This window comes from Leucopleurus acutus (genome assembly GCF_964270905.1).
Source record: "Leucopleurus acutus genome assembly, chromosome: X".
Taxonomy (NCBI): Eukaryota; Metazoa; Chordata; class Mammalia; order Artiodactyla; family Delphinidae; genus Leucopleurus; species Leucopleurus acutus.
The window spans coordinates 17,410,124-17,428,961 of NC_139148.1; the positions used below are offsets into that span (position 1 = coordinate 17,410,124).

The 18,838-nt window shown below is 33.9% G+C and overlaps 1 protein-coding gene across 5 annotated transcripts in view; it reads left to right on the forward strand.

The window, feature by feature from the left end:
- CNKSR2 (connector enhancer of kinase suppressor of Ras 2) overlaps positions 1 to 18,838 on the forward strand; it is a gene marked incomplete at both ends in the record, with an annotated part of 254,832 nt that overhangs the window by 106,355 nt on the left and 129,639 nt on the right. For all 5 annotated transcript variants that reach the window (XM_082864886.1, XM_082864885.1, XM_082864887.1 and 2 more), the window contains 3 exons: positions 5,590 to 5,709; positions 11,621 to 11,680; positions 15,408 to 15,476. In XM_082864886.1, the coding sequence (XP_082721012.1) occupies positions 5,590 to 5,709; positions 11,621 to 11,680; positions 15,408 to 15,476 (249 nt within the window). The remainder of the gene's footprint in view (positions 1 to 5,589; positions 5,710 to 11,620; positions 11,681 to 15,407; positions 15,477 to 18,838) is intronic.

Consider the following 18,838-nt stretch of genomic DNA (forward strand, 5'->3'; position numbering starts at 1 on the left):
TTTATACTCTTGTCCCTTTTATGTATGTGTATATCTGAAAGTAGAAATTTCCTTTTGTAAAACCTTTTGTTAAGCTTATGAACCTAAGGTTTTTTCCTTCGTCAAATGAATGTCTGATTTTTAAATCTAAAGATATTTCTATTCATTTCCTCCACTATACTCAGAAAAATAACCAGTATTCCACTTATTTAGAAAAACATAAATAAAAATACTATAAGTAGCTCAATCATGTCTGGCTCAGTGTTCTCTGAGGCTAAGAGGCTAACTTAAGACTTCTTACCTACTCCTTAGCTTTTCACTATTGTCTGTACTTAGAATGCTTTCTACATTTCCTTTTTAAAATACAAAAGCTAAAACTTCACATATTAATCTAAAAAGTGTATAATAAATTCAGTGATAATGAAAGAATGCTGTTCAGAGATAATGAAATAATGCTATCTGCTAATTGGTTAATATATTAACGTAAGGTTGCTGTTTTTCGTATCTTCACAGTGACTAAAATGTTGCTTTCACGACTTTTTAAAAACCGCTGTTTATTTTATACTAACCGTGCTATATTCAGATCTTTTTTCCCCTTAAGAACTTTTAGATTTGGGTGAACCAGCCATACACTATATGCAAACCTATATAAAATATAGTATGTATACAGAACAGAGTATGAAAACGTCCCATTTCTTCCTGAGAATATGCTCTATAATTATGTTAATTCATATTTGAAATTAATATAAACAACTGGAGAGGAAAAAAAGACAATACCATTAAATCCAGCCCATGACACTCTTTTGTTTTAAAAGTTTCTTAAGTCATAGCTAGCCCTCTGTTAACTGCTATTCAGTCACAAATCCTTTGTCACCATTTTGGGTAGTATAAACAGAATCCAGAGGATCAGTTATAATACTCATTGCCATTTTATGTTCCCTTTAACTTTACTAAAGACATATTATTTACTAGGCTTTAATTTAAAATTTAAAAATTTCCTTCTGCTTTTAGAACTAAAGATAAATAGAATTTAAAACCCTTTGGTATTTATATTGCAAAAATAGCAGAAGAATCCCCTTTATACAAGTGGTTACCAGTTATCTTCTCGCTAGAAAAGAGTTGTCCTTTTGCTGCTAAAATTTCAAGTTTTCCCAGAGAGCTGTGTCTTTCATAGTCTCAGATCTACTAGTCCTTATCTAAACTGTATTCTAAATTGCAAGAACACTTGCAGGCTCACCTTATATTTCATTATACTGTGTAGTTTAAACATGTTATACAACATCCATTTAATACTGACATAGCTTTTAAACAATACAAAAATGAAATTGATCAGAAACAAATGGAGATTCAAGGATCGAAGTAAGAGATGGTAAGCATAATGATTAAGGATTCAAGTTGGTTTTTTGGGGTTTTTTTTGGCCAAGGCAATGACCTTTGTCTATTTATTTAGCCTTGCTTTCTCATCTGCTAAACTGGCTATAATACTACCTACTTCAGGAAGTTGTTAAAAGGATACATGAAATAATGAAGTATTTAGCGTTGTGCGGGACACATGGTATAATGTTGATGTTAACTTTTAATAATAAAGAATATATTTTTCTTGCTATATTATAGTTAATTTCTTTTTCTGGACTATTAGGTAGCAATAGATAATACTGTGTTTTAAAACAACATAATATCACAAATTCACTGAAGGAAAAAATTCACTTTTTACAAGGATATGGAAGGCATTGTGCTAAATGAAATAAGTTGGACAGAGAAAGACAAATACTCTACAATGTCACTTATATGTGGAATCTAAAAAATACAACAAACTAGTGTCAGCTGAAAAAAATACACAATCTAAAAGCTGAGAATTATGTTTTATTTGGCGGAGTTTCTGAGGACTCAAGCCCTAGAGGCAGCCTCTCAGATATCTCTGAGGGACTGCTCCGAAGAGGTAAGGAAGGGGCCAGGGTATGCATGGGTTTTTGCAACAAAGACCAGGTAGTGGGAACATAAAAATATGTTAATTAAGAAAACCAGACATCTCAAGTTAATGAATTTAGTACTTTTCTATGTACGGGAAGATATAAGAGCCTCGGCTCATTGAAATCATTCTTTTGATATGCACCTTAGCTATCTAAGGCCAGTATCCTGTTCTTTCCCATCCCAAGTCACCTCAGGGTGCACCTTTGAGGATGGCTGCAGTGGCTGAGGGCTTGGTAGTGGGCAGCCCATTTGTCTCCATTCTGAGTTCCCTCAGGGCTCACTGTTGGGGGGCAGCAGTAGTGGCTGTTGGCTTGGTGGCCTCAGCATCCTTTTTTTGCTGATATGGCAGGCAACATTCTTCATTCACACCAGTGAATATAACAAAAAAGAATCCAACTCACAGATATATAGAACGAAGTAGTGGTTACCAGTGGAAGAGGGAGGGGCAGTATAGGGGTAGGGGAGTGGGAGGTACAAACTATTGGATGTAAGATAGGCTTAAGGATGTATTGTACAACAAGGGGAATATAGCCAATGTTCCGTAATAACTGTAAGTGGAAAGTAACCCTTAAAAATTGTATAAAAAAAGAAAAAGAAGTTCTAAACCCTACTTCAAGTTCAATAAATAAGTAAATAAATAAATAAAAATAAATAACTTCCCTGGAACTTTGCTGTAGTACCCTTAATGTGGTTTCCTGCAGTGGCTTGATGTATGATACAGTAATGAGTATAGAATTAGCATTTAAAGCCAGGCCATTTTATACCCCTTCTAATTGGCTTATTTAGCCAAGTGCCAAATTGCTACAGTATAAAGATTCTGGTACATTATCTCTAAAACAGGCAGCAAGGTTCTAATGGAGTTTCTTTTCTAAGTCTTTCTATTATTTTTTCCAAAATCTTTAATCTATTAAATCCTGATAGCTTTGCTGGTAAAGTCAGTGTTTTGCTCATCTTTCGTATTCCTGGCAGACTTAGCACTTAGCAGACATTTGGCAAACAAAATTACTCAAGAAGAGAAATCTGGAAAAATGATTTGCGACTTAATACAGTAGATTTAATTGGTTTTTTTTTTTTTGTAAAAACACCTACAATGTAGTATTTCTGCCTCTCTTCCTTCTACTCCACTTTTAAGTGCTTCCAGTGCTTGAATAGGAGAGCTACTATTGCTCATTACCAGCGTGTTATATGAGGCCCTGAGTGTTGTAATGCACACATGTTGAGCCATTTTTGTATATCCATTACCTTCCTATTTATTTATACGTTGGACTCTTTTGAAATATGCCCCAGTTTGTAGAAACCACAAAGCGTTCTTTTTAGCATACTGATTTACTAATTTTCAGATTATCATGCAATTTAAGTATCCTATATAGAAACCCTTCACATTAGCATTGTTTTCCACCCCCTTGAGATAAAGAGAAAATAAGAATGAAAATGAAACCACATATGGAAGGAAAAGAATAGTTAAAAGATTTAAATCTGCCCCAAATTGTTTTTCTTCTTGCCAAACAGTAGCAATTTGAACTGTAGCCAGATTTTGTAAAGTGCTGCCATTCTGTCTTTTCCCCCGTGGCTGCTGATGAATATTTTCAAGAGAAATAAAAATAAAACCACACACACACAGAGAGACTGGGGTCCCAGGATGGGCTATATAATATGGGAGTGCAAAATGAAAATATGGAGCCCCTTGTTCAAAAACAATTAAGAATTCCAAAATGGCACCAGCAAAGCATAATGCTAAATGCAGGCCCTTGTGCACAGGTCACATGCCCATGAGGCTGGCCCTGTAAGGTTCCCTATTTCTGAGAGGTGGTCTTCCTGTTGGCACTTTGCTTAGCAGCTCTTCAGGGTAATTACCTTCATTGTATCTCTTGAGAGCACTGAAACTTGAATATCAGAGAGAGTAAAGAGATGTGAACTCTCCATCATGACCGTGCAATGTGATTACTGGTCATTGTAAGATGGTCAGCAAGGCCATGGCATTAAGAATATGACATAATTCATTCCATGAGTAAGAGCTGAGCCCTTTGAGCTTATGGAAAGCAACAGGGGAGAATAAGCATTTATTTGGTGTCTTCTTTGGATAGGAACCATATCAGACTTTTTTTTTATACATTATCCTGATTAGTCATGCAAACCATGTAAAGTAATCTTTATTACCCCATTTTCTACATGTGTAAACTAAACCTCAAGGATATAAAACAACTTGCTCACAGACACGCAGCAAGTAACTGGCAGTGTGGTGAGTGCCTACATATCTTCATACCAAGCCCATGTGCTTTGCATGCTGTCCACTGTCTGTCCTTAGGAGCTGATAGCCACAATAAAAGTGCAGCCGTGAAAAGCAAAGAGCAGGACTGCAAGAAGGGGGAGAAATTTAGCCTGGCAGTTTCTGTGGGGTGACGAAGCTGAGCCCAGCAAAGACTGAGGCCATGGACCATGTACAGAATGCAGCAAATAAAGAGTCCTGACCAGAAGGAGGGGACTCTCTCCCTTACAGTAGAGTAATGCAGTGGTCAAAGAACAAATGTAACATGTTGGAGATGAATACAAGGTGACACCTTGAGTGCTGCAAAATTGTAGCTCCTCCTACAGTAAAGTCAAGAAAACAAAAACAAAATTAAACAACCTCCAATGTTGGACAACCAGGCTTCAGTAAGTAAATGAGAGTCTGTGAAGCATCCAAGGGCCAGAACATTTTAGAACAGTATATTCCAAGCTTCATTCACTTATGTTCTACTTTCTTCATGATTTTACCATGTCTCAATCTTAACCATACTATTATGGCTGTAACATACATTAAATCTATTATTCTCTATCAGCATGAATAGATTTATACTAACTAAAGCACTAGCTTTCTGTCCTCAATCAAGCGAGTCTACTAATTGTTAAAGCTCATTTGCTCTTCAGTTTATTCAACTCATATTAATTGCCTTAATATGTTCTAGGATCTGTCTACCAGGGGTAGGGGAGGAAGAGAAGTCAGAGATGAGTAGGACATGGTCCCTGCCTTAGAGAGCTTCAGAATGAAGTTATCATACAATTTCAGACTGTTCATAGAACATTGAGAAAGCAGGATTGAGGGAGTGCCAAACTTTGCCTGGAGGTAAGGGGGAGCTTGGAAAGGTAACCTTGAGCAGGAGAGTCTAGACAAATGAGTGGGAGGAGTTCACCGAGCAGATTTGGAAGATTCATCTTCCCTGGATTTTGGCTGGATTGTTTTCTAAACTTTTCTGACCATGAAGTAAAAACCATCAAGGTTTTTGAACTTATTGAATTCACTTCCATCTAACGGTTGGCATCAAGAAGTTTTCAGATTATTAAGATTGTTTAGAAATAATCATTTTATTTTAGGTCTGATGAATCAAATAATAGAAACAAAACATAACCATAACTTTCTTGAATATTTTGATATGTAGTTCTTATATCCATAATTTAGAATATAGGTGTGCTTTATGTGTGGGTATTTCTTAACCTGAATACCTTTTTCATACAGACTTCATAGAATAAAATGCAAACTACTTTCTTCTACTGTTTTTTATTTTTCCTTGTAAAAAATGTTATAATAAAAAGTGATTTATATGTTACTTACAACGTGTATTTACCATAATGTTTTTTTGCTTTTTGTTTTTTTGCTTTCAGTGTAAAACTCTTTCTGGAGTCTGTGACCACATCATATCCCTGTCATCAGATCCTCTAGTTTCGCAGTCTGCCCACCTTGAAGTGATTCAGCTGGCAAACATCAAACCAAGTGAAGGGCTGGTAAGAGATACCATGTTTATCAAAGCCACCACCCATCAACAGACAGCTAATGGTATGGGCAGAGCAGTCCCCAAACATGAGAATCCATGAATTTTAACAAACTTTGAATGGTTTGGGTTTTTTTTTCCCTAGAGGAATTGAGGTAGTGGGAGTCAGTCATGATAAGTTTTATAAAGGTAAATGAAAATGAAAGAGAATTTAAAATGGTGATTTCTGAATTATCCTGTTTACTTTGCTAAATAAATTAGCTTTAGTTACATTTTCACCCCCTACCAAAGTTCCTTAGGTTTAAAGGAAGTTTAAGTTATGAGTTTTATAATAAGAACCACAGTGTTACCTGCCCATGAAAATGAGTGTTTTGTTTATTTTGCTTTTGTTTGTTCCAGTTTTAATAGGTCTCTCTTCCCTTAGGTTGTGTAAGCTAAACAAACCTGATATTCTTTATAATTCTACTCTTTCTTTTAAGGGTGAGTAAGCAGGTGGATATTGCTAAAACTAGGCTAACATCTATGAGATGTATTTTTTATTATGTCATAATAAAGATAATCATCTTCTATATTTTGTTCACCTGATTAAAAATTGTATTGGTTCTAAATTTAACCCAAGGGAGAGCTTTTCCTTTAATGAGTCTCTAGAAAGAAAGCATATAATATTAATATTAATGAGGGAGAGACAAAAAACAAGAAACTGGCTGTAGAATATCTTACCTACTACACAACTATTACATGTTAGTTTGTTGCTACAGCGTTTCTACTTTCTCCCTAGAGGTGAATTTTCCAAGGATACTATTAATGATGTTTTAGAAAGTAGAAATCTTGAAAACTAGTGTTAACAACTTAATTCAGATAATATATTCTTAAAGATCTCTATGCAGGTTTAACTTTTTATGTGGCCTTTCTTCTTCAGCCTTATATGTGTGTGTGTGTGTGTGCATGTGTGCGTACGTGTGCGTGTGCGCGCGCGCGTGTGTGTGTGTGTGTGTGTATAACTGTTTCCGAGGGCAAAGCCTTTGTTGGTCACCAGTGAGTTTTTGGTTTGAAGCCCTCTATTCTATAGAGTGACTTTTCTCCTGTTACTTAACAAATTACTTTTGGGTAACTGTAGCTCCTTGTCTTTTTGTGGCTTTTATCTGTATTTTCCTGGAAAGATGGAACTCAGCATCTCAGACATAGCCAAAGTATGTCATCATTGTAACCTATAAGTGTTATATCTATGTTATATCTTTGATTAGTTTAAAATTTTTATTTTAATGTTTATAAACTTATTTGAAGTAATATTTATGATTTAAATTCTTACTATTCTTTTTGGTCACATTTACAACGTCCAGTTTTATTTAAAGCATCTTTCCACCCATAGTATTAAAGATTTTCCTTTCAATATCTACCCTTGCAGTAGTTCTGAAGGAAAGAAATCTCTCTAAGCATGATTTGCAGAGTGGGAAATTATGAACTAATTAGATTAGGAGATAGAAAACCTGGATACAAATCACTTACATAAAATAGAGCTGTGAGTGTGATCTGGGGCAGGTGAGGGAGTAAATTTAACTTCCTTGGCCTTGATATTTCCATCTGTAGAATGTTGGGGGTAGGAAGGGATGGACTAGATCCTCTTTAAAGCTCCCTCTAGCTCTGTGAGTTTGCAGTTCTGAGGATGGTATTGTTCTAAGAAAAGAGCCTGTTTTTTTCCCTCTAATGACCACTGAAATAATGGGGGGGAAAATAACCATGTGAAGTGAGTCAACACATTGCTCATTAATGGACTAGATGAAAGCTTGATTTTCATTTTCAGTGAAGGTATAGCCCTGGACAGGTCTTTCATTTTTTAAATTTCAAGTACATAGAGCTGGGTCTGCTCTTTGAAATAGTCATGAACTTAAAATGCTAAGCACCAGATTCAGTTAGTCTGGAAGACAGCTGGTAGAGAAAAGAGAACAAGTGAGTGCCTACCATTTTCCAGGTATCATCCTCACAACTCTATAGAGTAGGTATCCTTACCTACTCACAGGTCCTTACCAGTTTGCCGTGTATGACATAGAGGTAATATACAGTAGAGGCAGGGTTTAAATCCAGGTAAATCTAAATGAGGTACAACTTAACAAAGTTTATTCCATTATCCCACATTTAAACTTGGGATTGCTAAAGGGAGGTATGAGAGGTTTAGGAGGATGACTTTAAAACTAGAACTACTTAGAGAAATCCATTTTAAAGGACAATCAGCAACACTTCATTGGGAAAATAATTCCAAGGGAGGAAAAGAAAAGGCTAACATGTTGAATATTAATAAAAAGAGTTAAGTGTAAAACCATTTCTTGTGATTCATGTTAAAGGGGAGATGACTAAATGGAAATTTTATATGAGTTACTCAAGGCATCGTTTTAAAAATCAGCCACCTTTAAGTAAGTTTAGTCAGTCACATTTGAAATAGATTTGAGGATTTTGGTAGCATTTAGCATGTGCTTAGCCATAGGAAGTGTTTAAATGAAGGAAAGAAATAGAAAGACGTGGGAGAATACCAAGCTTTAATGAAGTTTAATCAGCTTAAAACATCTGCAGACAGTCTTCTGGCTCTTTCAAAACAGAACATCTCACATAGGTAAAAGGTAACTGCTTTGTTCTTGCACTGATAAACTGGATAGATTGTTCATCAGCTTTCTACCTAATTAGTCAAATCTCCTAGAATGTCTTAGTTTTGACAGTCCTGAGCATTATAAGGAATGGTGGGAAATGTTCTTAGTAATGGTTAAAATATATCAAACTAGCTTCTAAAATGCTTTTAAACAACAATAATTAGCAGAAAGTTAAAGGAAGGAAAATGAGAGCTATTGGAACATATCAAAACTAGATCAGAGCCAAGAGAGGTTGAATAGAGAGAAAAGGGCTTGGGGAGCATCCTTGGGGAAGCCTCTTTGCCTCAGAGAGTTCTTTTGCTGTTTAGGCACTTGGACTATCTCCAAATATGCCTTCTTCCATTGCCTTGACTGTGAGGTGGCTTTGGCTCCCGTTGGTTAACCGACATTTGGAGACGGTGAAGCAAATGTCATTTTGGCAAGCTGAACAGAAGAGAGGGAGCTGTTGGAGTCAGCTCCAGAATTAATTAATTGGTTTAAAAAAATGCAAGAAGGAAGAATGAAGATTTTGATGAAATGGAAGACCAGATTTATCTCAGTTCCAGAAAAAGAGCCATTTGAATTACATGTCCTCCTGCTGTTTGACCCTTTCTCAGAGGTGACCAAGTGATCAGATGTATTTCTGTGGACTCTTCATTATTCAGAAGATGATTAGTTTGAAACTGATCCAAGCAACTTGTTTCTTCTCTTACTTTCTTTTGGTTCCTGACTTTTGGCCATTTTTCTCATTAGTGCTACCAGAGGGAGATAAAAAAGCTGAAGAAGTCAGTCTTGATTATCAAAAGCAGTTACAACTAATGGTTTATTGAGGTTAGAAATGAAAATACTGCATAAAACAAAATGTCTTTGTGGCATTTTAAAGATGTGCTTTATTTCTATTTTATTGCTCATAGCTATGAAGTTGCTAGAACTGAACTCTATACATAGCTCTATCCTTCTTTACTTAAGCATTTAAAAAATATTTTTGTTCATCTGAAAAAAATTAGCTTTAGTATAAATTACATAACATTTAATTATATATAAATAATGATGAAATCCTCTTCCTATAACTAATAGATACTTGCTTTATCTTACAATTGCCATTTTAAAAGTTCCTGGTATGTGCAGTAATTACATAGGAATTTTATTTCATTAGTCATAACTAGATTATCTTCATGAGTTCTTATGATCCCAATGAATATAATGACTTTTCTAAACATTTATCTTAGGAGACTAGACTTTCTCTATGACCCAATCATTTAAGAAATTATATAGAGCTCTTGTCCAACACCTTAATTCATAATCAGTAATGCACAGTGTTGAAAGAAGTGTGGAGAATAATATAATAAGCTTTTGCTTATAATTGTCACAAGAGATGGGTGATTTAAATAAATTTGTACAATATCAAACCCAGTTACTCTTTATAACCGCTTTGCACGTAGTATACGTGTGCTAGAGAGGTCTTAGTCTCTTTAGAATAGATGTTAAACAGTGAATGTTTGACTCAATATCTAGTTTCCAAATATTATGTTCTAATAAGAAAAGTGAAGGTGTACAACGCTTTTGTTAATAAATCTGTAAATTAGCTGCCTCATGGTAGAGAGTGTGGTTAGGAGTCAGATTGCCTGGGCTTGAAACCTGGCTTCACCTCCTTTGGCAGACTCCTCAGTTTCCTTATTTCTGAAACAGAGATAATGACAGTTTGTACCACACAGGCTATTGTGAAATAAATGTCAAACACTTAAAACAGTCCTTAGCACAATAGAATTCACAGATAAATTAACATCTTTTAAATTACATTCATTTTGTTTCACATCAGAGATCCAGGCTTAGCCATTTTTCTAATTGGTACCAACATCTTAGACATATGACATTACTAAAATGACTTTTCAGAATTAAAACCTACTCAATGACTTCTTAATAGTTCCATGCCATGAACTTACTGCTTCTTGTTTTTATTTGTTACTTATATTCAGTGAAAACACATGTATATTCAGGTGTAGAAATATATAATTGATATAAAGTTATAGGAAATTAACATAGTAATTGTCTACTTCATATAATTGTTAAAACATATGCTTTTTCTGAAATGATTGTTGTTAGTTATTAAGTCCCTTATGTTTCAGACTTCAACTTTATTAAAATTAGTACTTTTTAATTTTTGAAGTCAATATTTTGAGATGCAAAGCACTTTTGACGTAAAACTCAGTTAATTTTTACCCGAAGAGAATTTAAAGTAACAGAATCGTCCTTAGACAGGAAAAAAGTCCATTCACAGAATCATCCATTTTTTTTCTGATTTACTTAAGTGAAAATATTTCAATATTTAAAATGTGAATACTTTCTTGTGATATTTTTTCTTTTAAGGTCCTGTCACTATGCATAATTTAAAGCTTTCATTTGCTCTTAAAGCTTGCACAATTTGAAGGTTTCTGGATAATCTTTAAACTTTAATGAAGCTTTCTCTAAAATCGCTTTATTTAAATGGAAATGGACTCTCACCTTCTTTGTTGGGAGGAGGGGTTGCCACACATTACCCCCGAATTATTTTTTTTAATTTTTGTTTAGAATTAAAAAAAATTTTGTGGGGGCCACACTGTGAGGCTTGTAGGATCTTAGTTCCCCGACCAGGGATCAAGCCCGGGCCCTCAGCAGTGAGCACACAGAGCCCTAACCACTGGACCGCCAGGGAATTCCACCTCTTAATGATTGATACAGAGATGATTGGATGTAATTATTAAAACTTCATCAGTAAGAAATTAAGGCAGAAAATGTAGGATACCACAAAAGAGGGACGGAAAAAAATTTTTACATAAACAATATTTTATCATTCTTCTGTCTCCAGTAGTTCTGTAGTGGCTCTGGAGAAACCTACTTTTTATTTTGTAATATGAATCAAGTATAATAAGCTAATAACATCCCAATATTTGAATTTCCCATTGTAACTTTTATTTTGCCACAGAACATGTAGTATGGATTTTGAGAGGAGTGAGGTGTGTTCTTCCTTCAGGATATTGAATTACCATGCTGCATTTTGTAAGTTTCATAGGCAATTAATTCACTTTTCAAGAAATCATTTGATTATGCTGAGTACAGGCTTCTTCAGGCAAACTTTAGAAGCCAGAACATTCAGAGAGGAATTTCTTACCAGTTTAAAGACAGCCTTATTGGATCATGGATTCATCCCTGGGGCAATGGCAATTCTAATTTGATAGGGCTTTTTTTTTTTTTTTGTAAATAAGGTTATAATATACTTGAAAATATTTCAGCTGCTTCACTTATTTTTCTATGCTGTCTTTTTCTTAGGGTATGTATATTAAATCAACATATGATGGCCTCCATGTAATTACTGGAACTACAGAAAATGTAAGTATACTAACATTTCATATTTTGGTGTGTGTTTTTCCTTTTATTGTTAAACAACTTATGTAACTCACATAATTGAGGTTGACTTCTGAGGACATGACAGATTAGGGTATAAAATTAAAAAGACGTATTTAGTTAGTAAGTGCTTTTTTGGGGAAAACTTCAGTCATTTTAGTTAGTTTAGAATAGCTGTTTACCTGAAGTAAATCAGATGTTTTTTGTTCACAGCCAGAGATTTGTCTTTGTTAGGTATTTTCTGATTCATGACAAGTTATTGTGACATCTAAAAGAATCCACTTCCATCTGTCACACAGTTTAGTTTTATTAGGAAACTTAACTCATGTAAGAAAGAAACATCAGATAAGTCAGGCTTTCTGAATACTTGAAGTATAATTGAACTTAATTCAGTGGAGGGGCAGCATGGTACAGATCAGTGTGTTTTCACAGTGAGGTCCGTCCCTAGACCAGAAGCATCAGCTTCCCTTGGGAATGCCCCACCCCAAACCCACTGAATTAGCTCTGGAGACCAGCCTGTTTCTTAATAAGAGATTCTGTTTTAACAGGTGGTTCTGAGACATGCTCCAGTTTGAGAACCACTGCAAGCAGTGGGTCTGAGTCCCTAGGCCTAGGCCCTACACCCAATTTTGCATTTTAATGGCAGTGTAATATTTGGCAAGTCATTTACCCTATCATTGCTTTAATTTCCTCAACTGTAAATTGGAAATAATATATCAAATAATATATCATCTGCACTACATACCTCACTAGGTTGTTGTGAAAATCAAATAAGCTAATAAATATGAAATACTATGCTATAAAGAAAGAGCTACAGAAATGTGAAGTGATTGTGTTGGACATTAACACGATCAGTGTAATAGATTTGAATTGCATAGTAAGTCATTGTTTCTGCATTTGGTTGTCCCAGATTTCCATCCCACTCTCTTAAGCAGGTTCTGAGCTTTGAAATTTTTTCTTTCAGAAATTCTGACAAGTTGCATGTTTATACCATGTTCCTTCAAAGAAAGCTGAGGTGGAATTAGTTAATCTCAAGTTATTATTGTTCTCAACATTTTACCAGCATTTTCTTTTAAAAAAGACAACATTCTTTTCACCTGATTCACCTATTACTTTAATCATTTATGGATTTTTTTTCCTCCTCCGCTTCACTTAGTTTCTTGTGAATGGTGAAACATAATATACATTGCAGTTGGATTGTTTTACTGGCTTCACATTGATATTAAATAAGAGAGTTATATGGGATCAAGAATATCAGTTATATGCATATTGTCAACTATTTAAAATTTTTAAATGCAGTGAGATGCTGCATAAACTATGCTCTTGTCGCTGATTGATCATTCTCATTGGTGTGTACATTCCCCTGATACTTTGTTTATTCATTTGTTCATTTAACAAACCTCTGCCTCATGTCTGTTGTGTTCCAGGCTTAGGACTAGGTATTGAAACAATTTTTAAGTTAAAGTAGCTTGCTGCCCCTAAGGAGTAAAAGTAGGGGTTTATCTGTGTAAACAGGTAGTGAAATTTGCATAGATAGACAAAGGAAAAAATAGTAAATATTGCCAAGTGAAATCAGGGAAGGAATCACAGAAATGGTCATTTTGAACTAACTGTATCTTGAAGAATTGATAGGAACATATCTCTGTATGTTGTATGGAGTCTGTAAAAAAAACTTGAGCGCTATATGCATTGCTTATATTACTCAGTAATATTTGATAAATGGATGAGTGACCAAAGAAAGATTAATTCTATGAGTAGTTCAGATATAAACCATATATTAAGAGTTATCATTTAATTCTTTTTTCTTGAAAATATTTTATTATTTTTGGTACCCTCAGTCATTTATCATTAGATCTGTGTTGAGTCTTAGTAAAGCTGCTCACTAAGTGGGTAAGTTATTTTGCTTTGCTCTGCCCTAGTTTCTTAGTTTTCTCCTATGTAAAATGAGGGGTTTGAATAAAATAGCCCTTTTAACACTGAAAGTCTACTTTGTATGAATTACTTCCTTTTTTACTCGTCTGTGCAAAAAGTTGTTTCAGTTTCTTTGAATTTTATGTACCAACTATCATTTTCTTTTACATCATGACTTAGAGCCATTAGCTTGATTTTTTTTTCATACTGTCCTTTTAAAAGATCAATTGTGAGCCAAAAGCACAGGAACTGACTCTATAGTTACAGCTCGGTTTAGGAACTTTTCAGAAATGTTACATGGTACTTGTTTGATTTGGTAGTTGCTGTAAAATAAATACTTGTTTTTTCTTGTTATGACACTATTCTTAGGGTTGGGTTCACATCCTAGATGAACTACCCTCTCAATTGTATGCTTGTGTTATTACTTCAGTAACTGGAATTCCCTGAGATACCATCTAATCTCGGTTTCCAGCCTCTGGCAAATAATTTTATTGGGAATTTTTTAATTCGTTAACTTGATTGTTTTAAGACTTATTTATTTTGGAAATAATTGGAAATTGGAAATGAATAAAAACTAAAGGAACTGGAAATCACTTTTAAAGAAAATCCTATTCCAGTGTCTCAAAAGTAGCATTTTACTATGCAGATTGCATCACCATATCGTTCTTCTTTACCTTTCAGTAGATACGAATGAGTAATATTACAGTATTTATAGTTGTGTTTGATAACTTAACACACATATGAATACATGAATATATTTTTTCATAAAAACACATTTTCTGTATATTCAAAAGTCCATATGCATATTATCATTAAAACGTCTAATAATATGCATAATCAATAATCGATAGTCACTAGAGGGAAAATAAAGAATAGAATTTTAAATTCATTATCCATACCTACAATATTATAAAATTTCTGTCTTAAATCTCATTTTAGTTTCCTAAAGACTTCATAAAACTTGTCAACATTAGCTTACCAAAGTTGTTTTTTGCTTGTTTTTGTTTTTAATGTCTTTGGGGAGTAAAGGAAAAAAATGATAAAATTGTTACATCCTGTAGAAATGCTGGCATTTTAGTTTATTTAATGTGATTTTATTTGCCTATACGTTACAGTGTATGAAACATAAGAAATAGGGTTCTCTTGTAGTTAGATACTTAGAGAGAGAATGTTATATAATATAACTTTGAACTAGTGGCAATCCATCTTTTAATTTGCTTTTCTCATTTATTCAGGATTGATGGTATTAATGATGAAATAAATTAGCAATTTCATCATTAGTTGACAAAGCTTTGATGCTGATCATAAGCATGTACTTGAAAATATTTGTTTGCTGACGTTAATGTGAATTATTTGTATTAAATGAAAAAGATCAATGTTTAAAAGATAATGTTTTAACATATATATTTTTGAACCAGTTGCCCAATAGAGCCTGAGAGGGTTGTCTGTTTAAAGTGTGCAGTTATCATTTTCCCTTAATGCTGTCAGAAACATATTGGTCTTTTACAACATAAATACCTATATATTGTTTTACATTCCTGCTTTCTGTCATTAGTTATACATAGAATACAAATAGTATATCAAATATTAGTAACCATTTTTGCTAGTTTATTTTCTTGAAGATTATAATTAACTCTTGATCTAATTTAAAAGGGTGAACTTACTGTAGTGTTTCCATAGAGGAGAAATGACTGATAAAATTGATCTAATTTAAAAGGGTGAACTTACTGTAGTGTTTCCATAGAGGAGAAATGACTGATAAAATTTATGCTCTTTATCATTTCCTTTATGTTAACTTTAGTCACCTGCAGATCGGTGCAAGAAAATCCATGCTGGTGATGAAGTGATTCAAGTTAATCATCAGACTGTGGTATGTATAATTACCTTACAAGTCAGTGGGAGACACTAATATAAAGATTGCCTAAAGCTTTGAAAGAATACCAGTGGAATGAAAGGCCTGTTTGTGTACAAAATAATTGAATAGCCTTTTAAAAAATAACTGACTATTTTTCTTAATTATCTGAAGAAATGTAAGGCATAGTTTTAAACGAACATGAGGAAATATTGGTGGTGGCTGAGTTTAGATGTACATTTCTATATGGACAGGTGCAGGATAATATTACCCTATGAACTGGGGTGATCATTTTGGAATAGAAATTAAAGTGACAGTGCATACAAATTCAACCTTTTCTTGATATAACTTTTAAGTTTCATTTTATAAATTATCAAATTACCTAGTAGATATGTTTTGTAACAGCATACATTCATTCATCTACTTTAACATTGATTTGTTCATTAAAGTGTCTGGCAGATTGGTTTATTTTAATGTCAGTTTTTAAATTTTAAATTGGAATAGCTGAATTGGCTTTTCATTTCCCAAAAGAGGACTATAGTTTAAGTTTTAAAACTATTGGCACTTAACTAAATAAGTTCATAAAATTTTTTTGCTCTATGAACCTCACAACTCCCTTTCTAGCTAAGAATGACAGTGGCATTCTGTGCCTATGGTAGATTTTCAAGGGCAATTTTTCTTAATCTTAGATTGAGAAAATGAACATCATCTGATTTTCATTTTGGACTATTTTCTGTCTCAGTTGATCTATCTCTGCCAAAATAAAGTATAAAGTTTTTTTAAAAATGAAGTTAAAATTTAAATAATCTGATTATTGATTAATAATCCTCATTTTAAAAGAAAGTGTTTTTTTTTTCCTGGTAAATATTCTGCTTATGGCTCACTAACTCTTCAGAGTGAGTAATTATTTCCTGTTGTACCTTTAAACTAAATTTGGTTTTGCATGTTCTAGTCCTAGAAGAAAGGCTGTATTTTGGGGGTAAGAAGACTGATGTGAAAAGTCTGATCTTTCTTGGTGATTCTGATATTAAGGCAGATGCTATTTCAATTTTGGTTTTGAATAAACTGAGAAGTTTGTCATATTTTGGAGAGGCTCCTGAACACTGATAATTAAAGTTCTGATGTTTCTTCAATGAGTTCATTATCTAAGTGAATAAAAGTTAATGAAAGTTTGGAAAATTAAATGTGTGGGTGTAAAATTAATACTAATTATTGTTAGTTAATACTAATTAATGGAGACTGTTGGTAATCGACAGAGCCTGTCTACACTATGACAGTTTTGATGATAAGTTCTCATTACTAGAAACTATACAAAGCGATTGTCTTGAGTAAAGTTTCTTGTCCCCTAGGATGAGGATTTTGGGCAGTGGGATAAAGCAGCTGCTTCTTCTAATGTTCATGCTGCCTCCATTTCTACAATGTGACCTTAACAAATATGACATCTGTTGGATAGTTGGGCCTATTTCCAGTTGGTCAATTCTAAGAGGATTGAGATTAGTCTCTAATGAAAAATTGTTAAAATGATACTCTTTGTGGAGCAAAGATTCTCATGTCTATTGTATATGAAAGTCTTTAAAAGACTTCAGGTGAACTAATAAAATCTCTATGGATTGGTGATATTTATATACTGTGAGAATGTGTCAACACATCTTTGCATCACAGGAATATTCTAAAATATTAAAAACTACACAGAATGATGGTTGGGAGAACTTGCTTTCAGTTTTTGCTCTGAGACTGACTTACGGTTTTAAGTGAGTCATGGTAACTATTTAACTTTATCTTTTTAATACTAATAAACATAGCCAGCACTTACTGTGTTCTTACAGTGTGCCAAGCATCATGTTAAGTAGTTTACATATTTTATGTCATTTACGCCTCACAATAATCCTATGAAGAAGGTGTAAGTGGAGATTGAATGATTATTTAACCCACCCACAGCTCAAAGCTCACTGACTACAAGGCCCATGCTCTTACTTCAGTTTTATTATACTCCCTCCCCAAAGTCAAATTATAAAATTATCAAACAAAAGGGGAGGAATTCTAATAATCCTGTAAGTAAACCCCAGGATTCAGGGAGAGATTACATGGAGCCAAGGGTAGAGAAGAAGAGAGGAAGTGAGAATTTACGTAACTGGGGTAGGTTCAGCTGAACTGAAATTAGAAGTGGGGTTGAAATTTCACTTGACTGCCACTTCTTCACTCACTCCTTTCCTTCAGATAGACAAGATATGTAAAACATAATGCCAGGCACACATTAGGAGTTCAACAGAAACTAACTTTCCAACCTCCCTTCCTCCCTTTTACCTACTACAACAGTTGGGCCAATTGGAGCCCAGTTCCTTGACAGACTGCTACTACAACCTCCAAATTGATTTTGGATGATAATAGAGACATTCTCTGTCAGGAAATTATGTTGAATTCCATGAAAGTAGCCTTCCTTAATAATGTAATCAATTACCAGATTGTCTTCTTTGTGTTCAAGTAGAGGCATAGTTGTGCAAGAATGGTACCTTTCGTTAAATGCACCCTACTCTGTCCTCTTTTTCTTGCTATTGCCTGCATTGTGGTCTGTGCAGTGCTTTTAACTTCTTACCAGACAATATACAGAGGTGGGGAAATGGACATTATCTGAGTTTTATTACTACAAAAGGTTTGCTAAGTTGTTAAATTAGCTGAAACAAGTATAAGTTATTTGCAGTCTGCAATTACCCCTTCTGTCCCTGCGTTCATAACCAGGGACATTAGGGGTTGGTTATGATATAATAATTACATTAACGTATGGCCTAATACATTTGAAATACATATTTAATGATATTTTAATCCAGTAATTAACTGACCAGGATAGTGAGATTTTGCCAATATTATTCTATACCAATTTAGATTCAATAATGAAAAGAGTAATGTTCAGTTTTATATTTTGAATGTTATTAGCCCAGTTAGTAGTTTTCTGTAATTCTAAAATTTCCTACTGCTACAGGTAGTAATGTACAATATAAAATTTGATAACTTTTCTTATTATAAAATACCTAAAAAAGCAATGTGAAATTTTTCCCTAAGAGTCTGAGAAAGTTAAATAATCACAGATGAATTCAAATACTATTTTTTGAAATTGCTAGTATGGTATATCTTCAAGATGTCCAATTAGATGTGTGTGTTTGTGTGTTTCTAGTTTGCTCATTTTTTTTAAAAGTACATTTTCTTATTTGAAATGAAACTGGAAGTTTTATGTCCTTTTTCACGTTGCTATATTCTTTATTATAAGTGGCTTTTAAGCTTTTCTAATCAACCTACTTCTGTGGCTGAGAAACTGTGGCTGCCAGGTAGGAAGAAGAAAAAATCATGAACATCCAAGCAAAGCAGACTGAGTCCTATTGCATGTC